This window comes from Mus caroli, unplaced genomic scaffold, assembly GCF_978045245.1.
Source record: "Mus caroli unplaced genomic scaffold, Mus_caroli_1 scaffold_18, whole genome shotgun sequence".
Taxonomy (NCBI): Eukaryota; Metazoa; Chordata; class Mammalia; order Rodentia; family Muridae; genus Mus; species Mus caroli.
Window position 1 is genome coordinate 21,565,701 of NW_028227273.1, and position 17,816 is coordinate 21,583,516.

Consider the following 17,816-nt stretch of genomic DNA (forward strand, 5'->3'; position numbering starts at 1 on the left):
CCTCCCAGACTGTCAGGAGAGTTCTAGCATCTCCTCCTTACAGCCATGGGCTTTGTACACATTTTTAATTGAGCAGTGTCTGTTGAATGATAGCTGGTTGTTGAAATGTCTAATTCATCTTCCTCACTTGGTAATGAGCCCCTCGGGATAAAGGTCATGATGTATTTATCTTTGGATTGCCAACATTCAGAAGAGTACATGGCACAAGGTCAGTGCTCAATAAATGTTCATTAAATGGACAAATACCCTCAGAGTCTCTGATGCACATGAGAACACACGGAGAAGCTAATTCAGTACACCAAGCTGAACACGAACAAGAAGTACGGATATTAAATTTTACTTGAGGTTTTCCCACCCAGGGGCTCTATGTCAGGCATAGCAGAGATCTTAGTCTCAGATCTGATAGAAGTGGGAGGCATCAGAATGTTCTGGCACTAATCATTTTCCTTTCTCTCAACAGAAAGAAAGGACTTCAGACATCTTTCTAGAGCTAGTCATGGCACATGATGCAGAGACCTCCGTGGTCAAGTTCAAGAATCAGGACTTCAGGACCTTACGGGATCATTGCCTGAGGAGGGGTCAGCTGTTTATAGATGATACATTCCCTGCTGCGGCATCTTCCATAGGCGAGAAGCTGCTCAGGGGGAAGCACCTTTCAAAATTGGAGTGGAAACGACCAACTTCAAAGGTGAGTGAGCCCCATCTAAGGCCATAGCAAGCTCTGCAAATCTGGAGGCTGTCCACCATGGCATCTCCTTGAGAAAAGACAGTGGTCCAGCCTCATACCTAACAGGAAAGAAAAAATAAGATCCATCTGGTTTCTCTGCTGCAGTCTTACATCCAGTCCAAGAAATGGGAGAGCTCTGTGCTCAGAGGCAGAGCCTGAACCATGGCTTCTAACACAGTTCTGATAATGACCGCAGCTAGATTAAAACATCTCAGTCCTATGACTGGGAAAATGGCATGTCATGGTTATGGAGGCTGTGCTGGTTGGTCTCTAGGGTCTCTCCGCCTCCTTAATTGAACCCATCTATCAGTCTGTCGCCCTTTATTCTCTTCAGGTGTCAGTGTCTTTATGTTCCTTTCTTCTTACCCACCAGAATTTACTCAAAAGGAATATATCATGTCAGTCATTTATACTACAGGATGAATTTAAATAATTGCTCTGTCTCTCTCTCTTATAATCACATTCTTAGTTTTATAAAAGGCTTGGCTATTCATAAAAGGACTTCAGACATCACAGACACCTGTGACTTCAGGGTGGTCATGCAGGGTGCCATTTGAATCGCCCTGACCTCCGCACCTCAGAAAATGGCTACTAACGCTACCTTGCAGCAAGGTGAGCCCTGCTGGCTTCTAGAACTATCTCAGTTCCGAAGCATGAAGCTCGGTAGGGAACATTGCAGTGGACTGAAGTTTCCCATGGTCTCCTTGGGACTCTTATAAGTGTAAAGGAGCTAAAGGGCAAATGCTTCAGGGTGCCTGATGCTTCCTCCCCATGCCTCCAGAGCTGCGAGCCCAGCCCAAAACAAGAAACTAGTACAAAGGCTAGCAAGAACAGTTCTCAGGTACTGCTTACGTGCTGAGTACGGAACTAGGCATATTGAGTAGCACCAGACTGGGTTGTACAGATGGTGGTTTCTGGTGACGCCCTGGAAAGCATGGAGTATTTGTCTTGTCCAAAACTATGCAAATAATAATTTTAGTTACACACATGGGAAAGAGAACTCAAAATACCGAGCTCTGAAGGGAAAAAGCTCTTGAATTAGCTGGGATAGTCATATCTCTAGAGAAGAAAAGGAACAAGGGAAACTAGGTAGGTTTTCAATGCTAGTTCAAGAGAGCTGGATGCATTATTAAGTCTTGTGTGGTTGGTCCCATTGGCCCTTTGCAGTAGGTCCTCAGTCATGGCTCTCTTCTTTCGTCTTTACCACCTAAGGAGGTGAAAAAATCTATTTAAAGAAATTCTGAAGGGTCACTTTCCCTCCTCTGTTATTTTGAAAGATGAGATTCATTTAGAAAATATTTTTGTTTCCCTCACAAGGTGCTGAGTAGTCTATGTGAGTCCTTATTTTTTAGTGTTGAGACATTTATAACACTCCTGTTTAGAAAGGGCTGAGAGTGTCTAATTATCTAATTCCATCAGAATCACAACCTGGGGAGCAAGGAGAAACTACAGCAAGTAGAAATAACTCATACAGACTCAGACCAGTAATCCAAAGTAAAGGCAGCTAGAAGCCATGTTCATTTTTTCCCGTCATGCTTCACACCCTGGGACTTACCAATACTCTAGCCACTGTTCATTTCAGCATATATTCTCAAATATATTTTTTAATGTGTGCCTTTCCAAATTTAGCAATACTGGTGTTTATATAATAGTTTCTAAAACCTTATCTTACTTGCAGCATTTATGATTTTTAATGTCACAAGAAAGAAAACAGGTTAGGACAGGTCATGCAGCTTGACTGAAGGAACATGGTTAGGAAGAGAAGGAGAGACAGACCCAGGAGGTAGATCAAGACTCCCAAGGCTACGTGCTACACTTTTACCCACACAAACTCTCCTGCCTAATAAGGCTTTTGTTAGAATTTAGAGAAATAAATAAATGCAGGCGTGAGTAACGGACTGTCTACAGATGACCTGTTCAGGTTTCAAGCTCATGTGTACAAATGAGAAACCTTTTGTTGACTGATTTCCCACCTAGGCTAGCAAAGAGAAAACCTGGGTATATACTTCTTCACTACTGTGTTATCAGTGACTACTGTAGCTTGCAGATGCAACTACATGAAAGGCCCTGCATGCAAGAGCCACAACTAACCTGGCCCAGGCCTCAGAGTAAGGCCAAGACACACACAGTATTATGGTTTTAAACTCTTTGAAAGATTTTTTAAACTATCATGAGGAAGGATCATTAATCCGATTCTATCATATAAAATTGAGAAACAGAAGAATGGCCAGTCTGAAGTCACACAGCTAGACAACTGAATACCTAAATGCGTGACCTCACAATATATTGTCCCCTATAAGGTGTCATTGTGACCTTATGTTATGTGTTATATTCTTGGCTTTTGGTTGCCCAAGATAAATTGTGAGGATGTTCTATCATGTAATAGGTGACAGAAGGTACCAGCGTAATTATGCCAACATCTAATTGCTATTGAGCCAAAAAAAAAAAAGAAATCTGTGATGCTAACACATCAGAATTCTCTCAGAAAAATAAGAAAGGAAGTATATTGCCACCTGTCCAAAGAAAAGCCTAGTCACCATCTGGAAGGGCTGTGTGACAAGATGATGAGTCTAAGTGTTGCAGACTGAACATCAAATGTTCCCAGAGGCTTGGGTGCTGCTGAATGCTTCATCTCTAGCTGACAGCAGTATTTTGGAGGATTCTGGAAATGTTAGGGGGCAGGGCTTAGTAGGAGGAAGCAGGTCACTGAGGGACATGCCTTTGAATTTTATACCTGGTCTCCAGTGCCTTGCTGTGTCCCAAGCTATCGTTCTCGCTGGCAAGAACACACTCGGACAACCAGAATCTTCTGCAGCAAAAAGCTTTATTGCTTCTTCAGGAGGGAAGACCCAGACCCCGGAAAATGGGGTCGCTTATATAGCCCTCAGCCATGGCGTTTCAGCACCCGATGTGGAGTGTCAGCTCCTGATTTGTTGCTCGCCCATCACCCCATTACTACGCCCCAAGATGGGCAGTGACTAGGCGTGAGTTCACTCTCGCACCTGCATACAAGGCTTGTTTACTAGTTAGGCACAACGGAGGCCAGCGCCATCTTATAATGGCGATTGCTCGCGGCACGGCTCTCCACATTGCTGTTCTCTGCTCCCTGTCCACCTCCCCCATCACCCTTGTCACTACATGATACTAGTACTAAGGGTACCAATAAGCCAGCTTCCCAAACTGTTCCAAAGTAAACCCTTCCTCTTCTAAGTTTTCCCCAGGTATTTTAGTCACAGATGTGAAAAGGTAATGTTTTACTATTCACATTCTCTTACACAAGACCAGTACTTTGTGTGGGAATTCATGAGAAGTCTTCAAAGAAAATACTGTGAGGCAAATGCTCTTATACAGGGATGATACCTCTAAAGAGGGAGGAGAACAGTTACTTTCATGGTGCCACTTCTGGTAGCATGTTTCCCAAGATTTGCATTACATGGGTTTCCCACATTCCTCATATAACAGAGAGTACCCAAACCTGACTTGGAGAAAGGGCCTAGACCTATGTCATTATGATTACTTAATTTAACAGTTACTTAGTTTGATGATTTATTGGTGGCTTATGTATTATTCAGATTTTCCAAATATATGACAAAATTTATAATATATACTTATATTGTGCATATCTATGTAGCACTAATGTAATTACACAGTCTCGAAGATTTATCAATATCCATATTGACAATATATGCTTAAGTATATTAATATATCTATATATAACCTGTTGATGAATTTATAAGGAGAAATTTATTACAAAGTATTGATTACAAAGTTATAGATGCTAAGTAATACCATGATATGCAGTCTTCCACCTGGAGACATAGGAAAGTTTTATGCTGGGGGGTCTGAGAGCCAGGAAAACCATAAGTGTGATTTCCCGTCTGGGACCAGGAGAAAATCATTTTGTAGTCTCAAGCTGGGAACAAATTCTTTCTCCCCTTTGTTATAGTCAGGCACTTGATGGATTTATCAGTTCGAATGTTCCCACCCACACTTGGAAGGTAGACTGATTTACTGAGTCCACCAATTCAAATATGAATATCACCCACCCCTTCTTTGACAGACACACCCAGAGAGAATACTTACTAGATAAATGACTCCCTGTGATACAGTTCAATTGTCATATATTAACTACTACAACTTCCTTCAGCATACCTAACATTTCTGAGCCTCAAAGATTCTGTCTGTCTCACAGAATCACATTCTTCAAGCTGGGAAAGACTGTAACTACTAGGGTATTGGGAGGAGAAGAGAGACTCGCATGACAAGCTGACCTGGAACATACCACTAAACTCCTCTGAGCCTGATTCCTTGCCCATGCTGGCCCTCAGAGTTACCACAGGGTTACTTTTGATCTTGACTGCTACCTCTGACTGACCTACTGATTCATAGGTGTGGAAAGCCAGGCTCCACAGCTTCAGGTCTACAAAGCTGCCAGCTGATTCTGAGTCACCATCATGTGGTAGTTCAGCACAGATCTGTTCTAGGATCTTATCACAAGCGCTTCTCCCACTGCCCTGGCTGGCCAAGGCCACTTGCTAATCTGGGACTTTCCCAGGCCGGAGCTTGCTCTTTCTCAGCCATAGTTAACACATGTTCTGTATGGGCCTTTTCTCTGGGAAGCCAGATGTACAACATGAGGATCATCACAGTGCCCTTTCTCACCCTCCCTTTCTCATTGAGGGGTAAAGTTCTCAGGCCCAGCACAAGGCATGAGGGAGTTGTAGGTACTGTGGCTACCTTTGATGTAATCAGTCCCACTGTTTTCTAGGAAACGATGTTGGCTATTCACTTCAGGTCTATTCTGTCCCTAACTAGCTACTTTTCTATATTCTTTCCTTTCTTTTCTTTTCATCGACAAGACAGCCCAGCTATAAAGACATATCCCACATACAAGCAACAGCTGGGATAGCCCTGGCTCTAGTTGTTCAGGACCCACATGAAGATCAAGTTGCACATCTGCTATATATGAATGGGGAGGCCTAGGTTCAGCTCCTGTATTTTCTTCTGTTGATAGTTCAGACTCTGAGAGCCCCAAGGGTCTAGGTTAGTTGAGTATGTTGATCTTCCCGTGGATGTCCTATCCCCTTCAGGCCTACAATCTTTCCTCCCATTCTTCAGTAAGAATCCCCAAGCTCCATCCACTGTTTGACTCTAGGTGTCTGTATCTGTCTGAGTCAGCTGCTGGATGGAGCCTCTCAGAGAGCAACACACCCCTGTATGCAAGCATAACAGAATAGCATTAATAGTGTTGGGAGTTGGTGTTTGCCCATGGGATTGGTTTCAAGTTGGGATAGTTAGTTGGCCATCCCTCAGCCTCTGCTCCATCCCCTGTGCCTGCATTACTCATAGACAGGATAAATTTTGGGTTGAAAGTTTTGTAGGTAGGTTGGTGTTTCTATCACTCCACTGGGATTCCTGTCTGGTTACAGACCTCCTGTAAGAGGCCACCTCGGCCTCTTCAGGGTCCATATTCCCAATGTAATGAATCACAGCTAAGATCACCCTCATTGATTCTTGGGCACCTTCCTTGCTCCAGGCCATGTCTCAGCCTGGAGATGCCCCCCACCACCTCACCCCTGAAGGATGAAGATTTCCATTCATTTTCATGGCCATCTATCCATCTCTCATATCCTTCCTCCCCCCTGATCCTGAATCTCGAATTTCCATCCCCACTACCCCTCCCTCCTAGTTCCCTCTATTCATCTGCCTCTTATGGTTATTTTATTCCTCCTTCTAAGTGAGATTCAAGTTTTCTTGCTTGGGCCTTCATTCTTGTTTAGCTTCTTTGGGTCTGTAGAGTATTTTGTGGCTAATATATACTTATGAGTATATACCATGTATGTCCTTTGGTGACTGGGTTACCTCACTCAATATGGTACTCTCAAGTTCCATCCATTTGCCTGCAAAATTCATGATATCTTGGTTTTTAATAACTGAATAGTATTCCATTGTGTAGATGTGCCACATTTTCTTTATCCATTCTTCAGTTGAGAGACATCTATGTTGTTTCCAGTTTCTGTCATGGCTATTTTAAACGGTTTTGTTTCCCTAATTTCTTTCTTGGCTCATTTATCATTTGTATAAAGAAGGGCTACTGATTTCTTTGAGTTAATTTTATACCCTGCCACTTTGCTGAAAATGTTTATAAGTTATAGGAGGTCTCTGGTAAAATTTTTGAGGTCACATGTGTATACTATCATACACTCCACCAATAGCGATTCTTGAACTTCTTCCTTTCCAATTTGCATCCCCTTGATCTCCTTTAGATATTTTATTGCTCTGGCTAGAACTTCAAGAACTATATTGAATAGATAGGGAGAGAATGGACAGCCTATTCTTGTCCCTGATTTTAGTGGAAATGTTTTAAGTTTCTCTCCATTTAGATTGATGTTGACTATTGACTTACTAAATATTGGGTTTATTATGTTCAGATATGTGCCCTGCATCACGGATTTCTCTAGTACCTTTATCATGAAGGGGTGTTGGATTTTATCAAAGGCTTTTTCTGCATCTAATGAGATAATCATGTGATTGTTTTTCTTTCAGTTTGTTTATATGGTGGATTATGTTGACAGACTTTCATATACTGAACCATCCCTGCATCCCTGGGATGATGCCTACCTGATTTTGATGGATGTCTTTGATGTGTTCTTGGATTCAGTTGTGAGCATTTTATCGAGTATTTTTGCATCAATGTTCATAAGAGGCATTAGTCTGAAGCTCTCTCTCTCTCTCTCTCTCTCTCTCTCTCTCTCTCTCTCTCTCTCTCTCTCTCTCTCTCTCTCTTTCTCTCTCTTGTTGAGTCTTTATGAGGTTTAGATAACAGGGGGACTGTGCCTCATAGAATGAGTTTGGCAGTGTTCCTTCTGTTTCTGTTTTGTGGAATAGTTTGAGGAATATTGGAATTAGCTCTTCTTTAAATGTCTGGTAAAATTCTGCACCAAAACCATCTGACCCTGGGCTTCTGATCCTGGGCTTCTTCTCTTCTTCTTTTTTTCTTTTTCTTTTTTCTTTTTTCTTTTTTTGATTGGGATGCTTTTAATGACTGCTTCTATTTCTTTAGGGGTTATGGGGCTGTTTAGATAATTTACTTGATCTTCTATTTCTGTAGGGTTGTGGGTCCTGCATCTGCTCTGCCACAGGGCACAGCATCTTGGGGAGGCGGGAGTTTGACTGTGCTTACCCCTTGCCATGCTGGGCAGGTGCTGGGATTTAGAGGAGTGCCAAGGCACCTCTCAGGGGTGGGAAAGCACAGTCTAAATCTTGGGACAGCAAGAACTGTAGGGCAAGGGCTGAGAATGGAATCTGGGCCTGTTGACTGGGTGGGGAGTGGGGAGGAAGGGCTCCAGCTGATCCCTGATGGTGGCTGTGGCTATGAGTATAGAGAGGCCTTCTACAGGAGATTAAACAGTGGCTCTGTAGGCAAAGGCCTTCTCCATGGCTCCCCACAGCAGATCTGCATGAAGAGACAGTCTCTAGTTCCAAATCATTTATTGTCATGGTGAAAAATGGATGACTTCTTAGTGTGGGCCCAAGATTAAATACCTTTTTTCAGGGAGGAATGTCTGGGAAGGAAAGCTTTGCTAAGCCCTCCAGGCCTCTAGGTACATCATTAGAATAGAGCTGTCTTGAGTTTAGGTGACCACAGGTAATATCCTTTTCCTATTGTCTTGGTCTGAGATGTTAGGGATGCCTCATCTACATGTGGTGGGCTTGGGAAGTTGCACTTATGTGACTAATGGTGACAAATCTATGGGGAGCTGCCCCTATTGACAGGGGCCTGATGTCTGGGAGCAGGCAAAGCTCCTACCATCCCTTCAAAGTCTCCGGGGCTTCTGGCTTTAGCTCACCTGAGGACCAGGCTACCTCTCACAGTCCACTTCTCCAAACATTTCATTAAGATTTTCCAGTTTTATGGACTACAGATTTTTGAAGTAAGACCAAATGATTGTTTTAACTTCTTCAGTGTCTGTTGTCTTGTCTCTCTTTTCATTATTGATTTTGTTTATTTGGATACTGTCTCTCAGTCTCTTGGTTAGTTTGGCTAAAGGTTGGTCTAACTTGTTGACTTTGGCAAAGAACCAGCTCTTGACTTTGTTGCTTCTTTGTATTATTTTCTTCGTGCTTGCTTCTTTTGTACTTTTCTAGAGCTTTCAGGTGTACTTTTAAATTACTGATGTAAAACCTTTCTAATTTCTTTTTTTTTAATGTTCTTTTTTTATTGGGTATTTATTTCATTTACATTTCCAGTGCTATCCCAAAAGTTCCCCACATGCTCCCCCACCCACTCCCCCACCCACCCACTCCCACTTCTTGGCCCTGTCGTTCACCTGTACTGAGGCATATAAAGTTTGCACGACCAATGGGCCTCTCTTTCCACTGATGGCCGACTAGGCCATCTTCTGATTCATATGCAGCTAGAGACACGAGCTCCGAGGGGGGTACTGGTTAGTTCATATTGTTGTTCCACCTATAGGGTTGCAGACCCCTTTAGCTCCTTGGGTGCTTTCTCTAGCTCCTCCATTGGGGGCCCTGTGATCCATCCAATAGCTGACTGTGAGCATCCACTTCTGTGTTTGGCCTTTCTAATTTCTTTATGGATGCATTTGGAGCTATGAACTTTCTTCTTAAGACTACTTTCATTGTGTCTCATAAATTTGGGTATGTTGTGCCTTCATTTTCACCGAATTCTAGAAAGTCTTTAATTTCTTTCTTTCTTTATTCCCTGACCCAGAGGTCATTAAGTAGAGAGTTGTTGAATTTCTGAGAGTGTGTAGCCTTTCCAGTGCTTCTGTTATTGAAGTCCAGCTTCAATTAACAGTTCAGTCCATGGTGGTCTGATAAGATACAAGGTGTTATTTCAGTTTTCTTGTATCTGTTGAAGTTTGCTTTGTGACAGACTATATGGTCAAATTTTGGAGAGGGATCCATGAGGTGCTGAGAAGAAGGTATATTCTTTTGTGCTTGGGTGAAATATTTTATACATATCTGTTAAGACCATTTGATTCATAATGTGTATTAGTTTCATTGTTTCTCTGTTTAGTTTTTGTCTGGATATCCGTCAATGGGTGAGAGTGGGGTTTTGAAGTCTTGCACTATTAATGTGTGGGGTTTGATGTGCAATTTAACAAGATTTAGCAATGTTCCTTTTACAAATGTGAGTGATTGTGGTTAGGGCATAGATGTTCAGAATTGAGTTATCATCTTGGTAGATTTTTCCTTTGATGAGTATGATGTGCCCTTCCCTGTCTCTTTTGATTAATTTTGGTTGAAAGTCTATTTTATTAGATATTAATACATTAATGAACAGTGAGTGTTATTTCCTGTTATTCTGAAGTTAGCATGAGTGTATGAGTATGTGTGTGTGATTTTTTTGCTGGTATGGGATTACTTATTTTCCTATGTTTTCTTGGGTGCAGTTATCCTTCCTTAGTTCGAGTTTTCCTTTTAGTATTTTTTTGTAGGCCCAGATTTATGGATAGATAGCTTTTAGAGTGTCTGTTGAGACATTGGGTGCCATTCTAGTAGGTCTGCCTTTGTACATTAACTGGCGTTTTTTCTCTTAGTATTCTTTCATTGTTCTATAGATTCTGTGGTTTTTTTTTAATTAGGTAATTTCCTCAATTACATTTCCAATGCTTTCCAAAAAGTCCCCAATACACTCCCCCCCCAGTCCCCCACCCACCCACACCCACCCCTTGGCCCTGGCATTCCCCTGTACTGGGGCATATAAAGTTGGCAAGTCCAATGGGCCTCTCTTTCCAGTGATGGCCTACTAGGCCATCTTTTGATACAAATGCAGCTAGAGACAAGAGCTCTGGGGTACTGGTTAGTTCATAATAATGATCCACCTATGGGGTTGCACTTCCCTTTACCTCCTTGGGTACTTTCTCTAGCTCCTCCATTGGGGGCCCTGTGATCCATCCAATAGCTGACTGTGAGCATCCACTTCTGTGTTTGCTAGGCCCCGGCATTGTCTCACAAGAGACAGCTATATCTGGGTCCTTTCAGCAAAATCTTGCTAGTGTATGCAATGGTGTCAGTGTTTGGAAGCTGATTATGGGATGGATCCCTGGATATGGAAGTCTTTAGATGGTCCATCCTTTCTTCACAGCTCCAAACTTTATCTCTGTAACTCTTTCCATGGGTGTTTTGTTCCCAATTCCAAGAAGGGGCACAGTGTCCACACTTTGGTCTTCGTTCTTCTTGAGTTTCATGCGTTTAACAAATTGTATCTTATATCTTGGGTATCCTAAGTTTTTGGGCTAATATCCACTTATCAGTGAGTACATATTGTGTGAGTTCCTTTGTGAATATGTTACCTCACTCAGAATGATGCCCTCCAGATCCATCCATTTGCCTAGGAATTTCATAAATTCATTCCTTTTAATAGCTGAGTAGTACTCCATTGTGTAAATGTACCACATTTTCTGTATCCATTCCTCTGTTGAGGGGCATCTGGGTTCTTTCCAGCTTCTGGCTATTATAAATAAGGCTGCTATGAACATAGTGGAGCATGTGTCCTTCTTACCGGTTGGAACATCTTCTGGATATATGCCCAGGAGAGGTATTGCGGGATCCTCTGGTAGTATTATGTCCAATTTTCTGAGGAACCACCAAACTGATTTCCAGAGTGGTTGTACCAGCTTGCAATCCCACAAACAATGAAGGAGTGTTCCTCTTTCTCCACATCCTCACCAGCATCTGCTGTCACCTGAATTTTTGATCTTAGCCATTCTGACTGGTGTGAGGTGGAATCTCAGGGTTGTTTTGATTTGCATTTCCCTGATGATTAAGGATGTTGAACATTTTTTCAGGTGCTTCTCTGCCATTCGGTATTCCTCAGGTGAGAATTCTTTGTTCAGTTCTGAGCCCCATTTTTTAACGGGGTTATTTGATTTTCTGGAGTCCACCTTCTTGAGTTCCTTATATATATTGGATATTAGTCCCCTATCTGATTTAGGATAGGTAAAGATCCTTTCCCAATCTGTTGGTGGTCTTTTTGTCTTATTGACGGTGTCTTTTGCCTTGCAGAAGCTTTGCAACTTTATGAGGTCCCATTTATCTATTCTCGATCTTACAGCGCAAGCCTTTGCTGTTCTATTCAGGAATTTTTCCCCTGTACACATATCTTCGAGGCTTTTCCCTACTTTCTCCTCTGTAAGTTTCAGTGTCTCTGGTTTTATGTGGAGTTCCTTAATCCACTTAGATTTGACCTTGGTACAAGGAGATAGGAATGGATCAATTCGCATTCTTCTACATGATAGCCGCCAGTTGTGCCAGCACCATTTGTTGAAAATGCTGTCTTTTTTCCACTGGATGGTTTTTGCTCCCTTGTCAAAGATCAAGTGACCATAGGTATGGGGGTTGATATCAGGGTCTTCAATTCTGTTCCATTGGTCTACTTGTCTGTCGTTATACCAGTACCATGCAGTTTTTATCACAATTGCTCTGTAGTACAGCTTTAGGTCAGGCATGGTGATTCCTCCAGAGGTTCTTTTATCCTTGAGAAGAGTTTTTGCTATTCTAGGTTTTTTGTTGTTCCAGATGAATTTGCAGATTGCCCTTTCCAATTCGTTGAAGAATTGAGTTGGAATTTTGATGGGGATTGCATTGAATCTGTAGATTGCTTTTGGCAAGATAGCCATTTTTACAATGTTGATCCTGCCAATCCATGAGCATGGGAGGTTTTTCCATCTTCTGAGATCTTCTTTAATTTCTTTCTTCAGGGACTTGAAGTCCTTGTCATACAGATCTTTCACTTCCTTAGTTAGAGTCACGCCAAGGTATTTTATATTGTTTGTGAATATTGAGAAGGGTGTTGTTTCCCTAATTTGTTCTCTGCTTGTTTATCCTTTGTGTACAGAAAGACCATTGACTTGCTTGAGTTAATTTTATATCCAGCTACTTCACCGAAGCTATTTATCAGGCTTAGGAGTTCTCTGGTGGAATTTTTAGGGTCACTTATGTATACTATCATATCATCTGCAAAAAGCGATATTTGGCTTCTTCTTTTCCAATTTGTATCCCCTTGATCTCCTTTTGTTGTCTAATTGCTCTGGCTAGAACTTCAAGTACAATGTTGAATAGGAAGGGAGAGAGTGGGCAGCCTTGTCTAGTCCCTGATTTTAGTGGGATTGCTTCCAGCTTCTCACCATTTACTTTGATGTTGGCTACTGGTTTGCTGTATATTGCTTTTATCATGGTTAGGTATGGGCCTTGAATTCCTGATCTTTCCAAGACTTTTATCATGAATGGGTGTTGGATTTTGTCAAATGCTTTTTCAGCATCTAATGAGATGATCATGTGGTTTTTGTCTTTGAGTTTGTTTATATATTGGATTACATTGATGGATTTTCGTATATTGAACCATCCTTGCATCCCTGGGATGAATCCTATTTGGTCAGGATGGATGATTGTTCTGATGTGTTCTTGAATTCGGTTAGCGAGAACCGAATTCAAGGATTCGGTTATTGAGGATTTTAGCATCAATATTCATAAGGGAAATTGGTCTGAAGTTCTCTATTTTTGTTGGGTCTTTATGTGGTTTAGGTATCAGAGTAATTGTGGCTTCATAGAATGAGTTGGGTAGAGTACCTTCTGATTCTATTTTGTGGAATAGTTTGTGAAGAACTGGGATTAGTTCTTCTTTGAAGGTTTGATAGAACTCTGCACTAAACCCATCTGGTCCTGGGCTTTTCTTGGTTGGGAGACTATTAATGACTGCTTCTATTTCTTTAGGGGATATGGGACTGTTTAGATCATTAACCTGATCTTGATTTAACTTTGGTACCTGGTATCTGTCTAGAAACTTCTCCATTTTATCCAGGTTCTCCAGTTTTGTTGAGTATAGCCTTTTGTAGAAGGATCTGATGGTGTTTTGGATTTCTTCAGGGTCTGTTGTTATGGCTCCCTTTTCATTTCTGATTTTGTTAATTAGAGTACTTTCCCTATGCCCTCTAGTGAGTCTGGCTAAGGGTTTATCTATCTTGTTGATTTTCTCAAAGAACCAGCTCCTCGATTGGTTGATTCTTTGAATTGTTCTTCTTGTTTCCACTTGGTTGATTTCACCCCTGAGTTTGATTATTTCTTGCCGTCTACTCCTCTTGGGTGAATTTGCTTCCTTTCGTTCTAGAGCTTTTAGGTGTGTTGTCAAGCTGCTAATGTGTGCTCTCTCTAGTTTCTTTTTGGAGGCACTCAGAGCTATGAGTTTTCCTCTTAGAAATGCTTTCAGTGTGTCCCATAAGTTTGGGTATGTTGTGGCATCATTTTCATTAAACTCCAGAAAGTCCTTAATTTCTTTCTTTATTCCTTCCTTGACCAAGGTATCATTGAGAAGAGTGTTGTTTAGTTTCCACGTGTGTGTTGGCTTTCTATTATTTATTTTGTTATTGAAGATCAGTCTTAGTCCATGGTGATCTGATAGGGTGCATGGGACAATTTCAATATTTTTGTATATATTGAGGCTTGTTTGGTGACCAATTATGTGGTCAATTTTGGAGAAGGTACCCTGAAGTGCTGAGAAGAAGGTATATCCTTTCGTTTTAGGATAAAATGTTTTGTAGATATCTGTCAGATCCATTTGTTTCATAACCTCTGTTAGTTTCACTGTGTCCCTGTTTAGTTTCTGTTTCCATGATCTGTCCATTGGTGAAAGTGGTGTGTTGAAGTCTCCCACTATTATTGTGTGAGGTGCAATGTGTGCTTTGAGCTTTACTAAAGTATCGTTAATGAATGAGGCTGCCCTTGTATTTGGCGCATAGATATTCAGAATTGATAGTTCCTCTTGGAGGATTTTACCTTTGATGAGAATGAAGTGCCCTTCCTTGTCTTTTTTGATGACTTTGGGTTGGAAGTCAATCTTATCAGATATTATAATGGCTACTCCAGCTTGTTTCTTCCTACCATTTGCTTGGAAAATTGTTTTCCAGCCTTTCATTCTGAGGTAGTGTCTATCTTTTTCTCTGAGATGAGTTTCCTATAAGCAGCAAAATGTTGGGTCCTGTTTCTGTAGCCAGCCTGTTAGTCTATGTCTTTTTATTGGGGAGTTGAGTCCATTGATATTAAGAGATATTAGGGAGAAGTAATTGTTGCTTCCGTTTATTTTTGTTGTTAGAGTTGGTGTTCTGTTCTTGTGGCTGTCTTCTTTTAGGTTTGTTGAGGGATTACCTTCTTGCTTTTTCTATGACGTGGTTTCCGTCCTTGTATTGGTTTTTTTCTGTTATTATCCGTTGAAGTGCTGGATTCGTGGAAAGATAATGTGTGAATTTGGTTTTATCGTGGAATACTTTGGTTTCTCCATCTATGGTAATTGAGAGTTTGGCTGGGTATAGTAGCCTGGGCTGGAAATTGTGTTCTCTTAGTTTCTGTATAACATCTGTCCAGGCCCTTCTGTCTTTCATAGTCTCTGGTGAAAAATCTGGTGTAATTCTGATAGGCTTGCCTTTATATGTTACTTGACCTTTTTCCCTTACTGCTTTTAGTATTCTATCTTTATTTAGTGCATTTGTTGTTCTGATTATTATGTGTCAGAAGGAATTTCTTTTCTGGTCCAGTCTATTTGGAGTTCTGTAAGCTTCTTGTATGTTCATGGGCATCTCTTTCTTTAGGTTTGGGAAGTTTTCTTCTATAATTTTGTTGAATATATTTGCTGGTCCTTTGAGTTGAAAATCTTCATTCTCATCTACTCCTATTATCCGTAGGTTTGGTCTTCTCATTTTGTCCTGGATTTCCTGGATATTTTGAGTTAGGATCTTTTTGGATTTTGTATTTTCTTTGATTGTCGTGCCGATGTTCTCTATGGAGTCTTCTGCACCTGAGATTCTCTCTTCTATCTCTTGTATTCTGTTGCTGATGCTCGTATCTATGGTTCCAGATTTCTTTCCTAGTGTTTCTATCTCCAGTGTTGCCTCAATTTGGGTTTTCTTCATTGTTTCTACTTCCCTTTTTAGGTCTTGGATGGTTTTATTCAATTCCATCACCTGTTTGGTCTGGTTTTCCTGCAGTTCTTTAATGGATTTTTGTGCTTCCTCTTTAATGTCTTCTACCTGTTTAGCAGTGTTCTCCTGCAATTCTTTAAGGGATTTTTGTGCTTCCTCTTTAATGTCTTCTACCTGTTTAGCAGTGTTCTCCTGCAATTCTTTAAGGGATTTTTGTACTTCTTCTTTAATGTCTTCTACCTGTTTAGCAGTGTTCTCCTGCAATTCTTTAAGGGTTTTTCGTGCTTCCTCTTTAATGTCTTCTACCTGTTTACCAGTGTTCTTTTGTATTTCTTTAAGTGTGTTATTAAAGTCCTTCTTGATGTCCTCTACCATCATCGTGAGATATGCTTTTAGAACCAGGTCTAGCTTTTCCGGTGTGTTGGGGTGCCCTGGACTGGGCGAAGTTGGAGTGCTGGGTTCTGATGATGGTGAGTGGTCTTGGTTTCTGTTAGTAAGATTCTTACGTTTACCTTTCGCCATCTGGTAATCTCTGGGATTAGTTGTTATTGTTGTCACTGTTTAAAGATTGGAGCAGACTCTGTGTTCCACTCACCAGAAGTCTCAAATCCTGTGGCAGGTGTCATGGGTAGCTGGCGGGTGTCAGCAGACCCTGCGCTCTAGCTACCCTGGTGCTGTTCAGACCGGAAGAGGCTTGTGGCCCTACTCAGGCCGGATTTCTGCCTCCCCAACCAAAGCAGTCTCAGGTCCCGCGCGATTGGACTGGAGCAGAAGCTGTGTACCACTCACCAGAAGTCTCAAAATCCTGTGGCGGGTGTCGTGGGTAGCTGGCGGGTGTCAGCCGACCCTGCGCTCTAGCTACCCAGGTGCTGGTCAGACCCGAAGAGGCTTGTGGCCCTACTCAGGCTGGTTTTCTGCTTCCCTAACTAATGCAGTCTCAGGTCCCGCGCGCAATTGGATTGGAGCAGAAGCTGTGTTCCACTTACCAGAAGTCTTAAGATCCTGTGGCCAGATTCTGTGTTTTGATTATTATGTGCCAGGAGGATTTTTTCTGGTCCAGTCTAGTTGGATTTCTATAAGCTTCTTGTATGTTTATAGGCATCTCTTTCTTTAGGCTGGAAAAGTTTTCTTCTATGATTTTTTAAAAATATTTTTCCTGGGCCTTGGAGCTGGGACTCTTCACCCTCTTCTCTTCCTATTACTCTTAGGTTAGGTTTTCTTCTTTTCATGAGATCCCAGATTTCCTGGATGTTTCTTGTCTGGATTTTTTTTTTAGATTTAGCATTTTCTTTGACCAATGTATCAATTTCTTCTGTTGTATCTTCTATGCCTGGGATTCTCTCTTCCATCTCCTGTGTCTGTCCGTGATGGTGATGCTTGCATCTGTTGTTCCTGGTCTCTTCCCTAGGTTTTCCATCCTCAGAAATTCACCAGTTGGTGTTCTCTTTGTTGCGTCGATTTCCAGTTTCAGGTCTTGCACGGTTTTATTTCCTTCCTTCATCTGTTTAATTATATTCTCCTGTATTCTTTAAGGAATTTACTTGTTTCCTCTTTAAAAACCTCTATCTGATTGTATTTTTCCTATATTTATTTAAGGGATTTATTCACTTCCTCTTTAATGGCCTCTATCATCTGTATAAGATTGGATTGAAGGTACATTTCTTGTGTTTTGGTTGTATTAGGATATCCAGGGCTTGCTGTAGTTCGGTAGCTGTGCTTTGGAGGTATCATGTTGCACTAGCACTTGTTGACTGTGTTCCTTTGAGGGCCTTTAGCCATATGGATGGCTTTGGTCCCTGGATGTTCTTGTTATAGTCCATAGCGGGAGGAAGGTGAACCTCAATGGTCCTGGTGTGGCAGGCCTGTGATGGATATCCTTGGGCCGTATGCTTCCAGACCTGCAGTTCTGGATGGTTCAGGAGCTTCAGGTCTGATGAAGGTAGACTAAGAGGTGGGAGGAGAATGGAGGTCTCCCTGGGATGGCAGGCTGCTTAGGGCAGCTTGGCTTGTCCCAGAGAGCTCAGAGAGGAGGGAAGATGGGTGGGGGAGGGAAGCTTGCCTGAATGGTTCAGGAGTCTGATAGAGGTGAAGAAGAGGTAGAAGGAAAATGGAGGTCCCCCTGGGATAGCAGGCTGCTCGGGGTCGTTTGG

At 41.8% G+C, this 17,816-nt stretch overlaps 1 protein-coding gene across 1 annotated transcript in view; it reads left to right on the forward strand.

Annotated features, from left to right (window-relative positions):
- The first annotated feature begins 496 nt into the window (after positions 1 to 496).
- Positions 497 to 17,816, forward strand: part of Capn13 (calpain 13) — an 86,129-nt gene continuing 68,809 nt past the window's right edge. The window contains exon 1 of the mRNA XM_021150095.3: positions 497 to 688. Within this exon, the coding sequence (XP_021005754.1) occupies positions 497 to 688 (192 nt within the window). The remainder of the gene's footprint in view (positions 689 to 17,816) is intronic.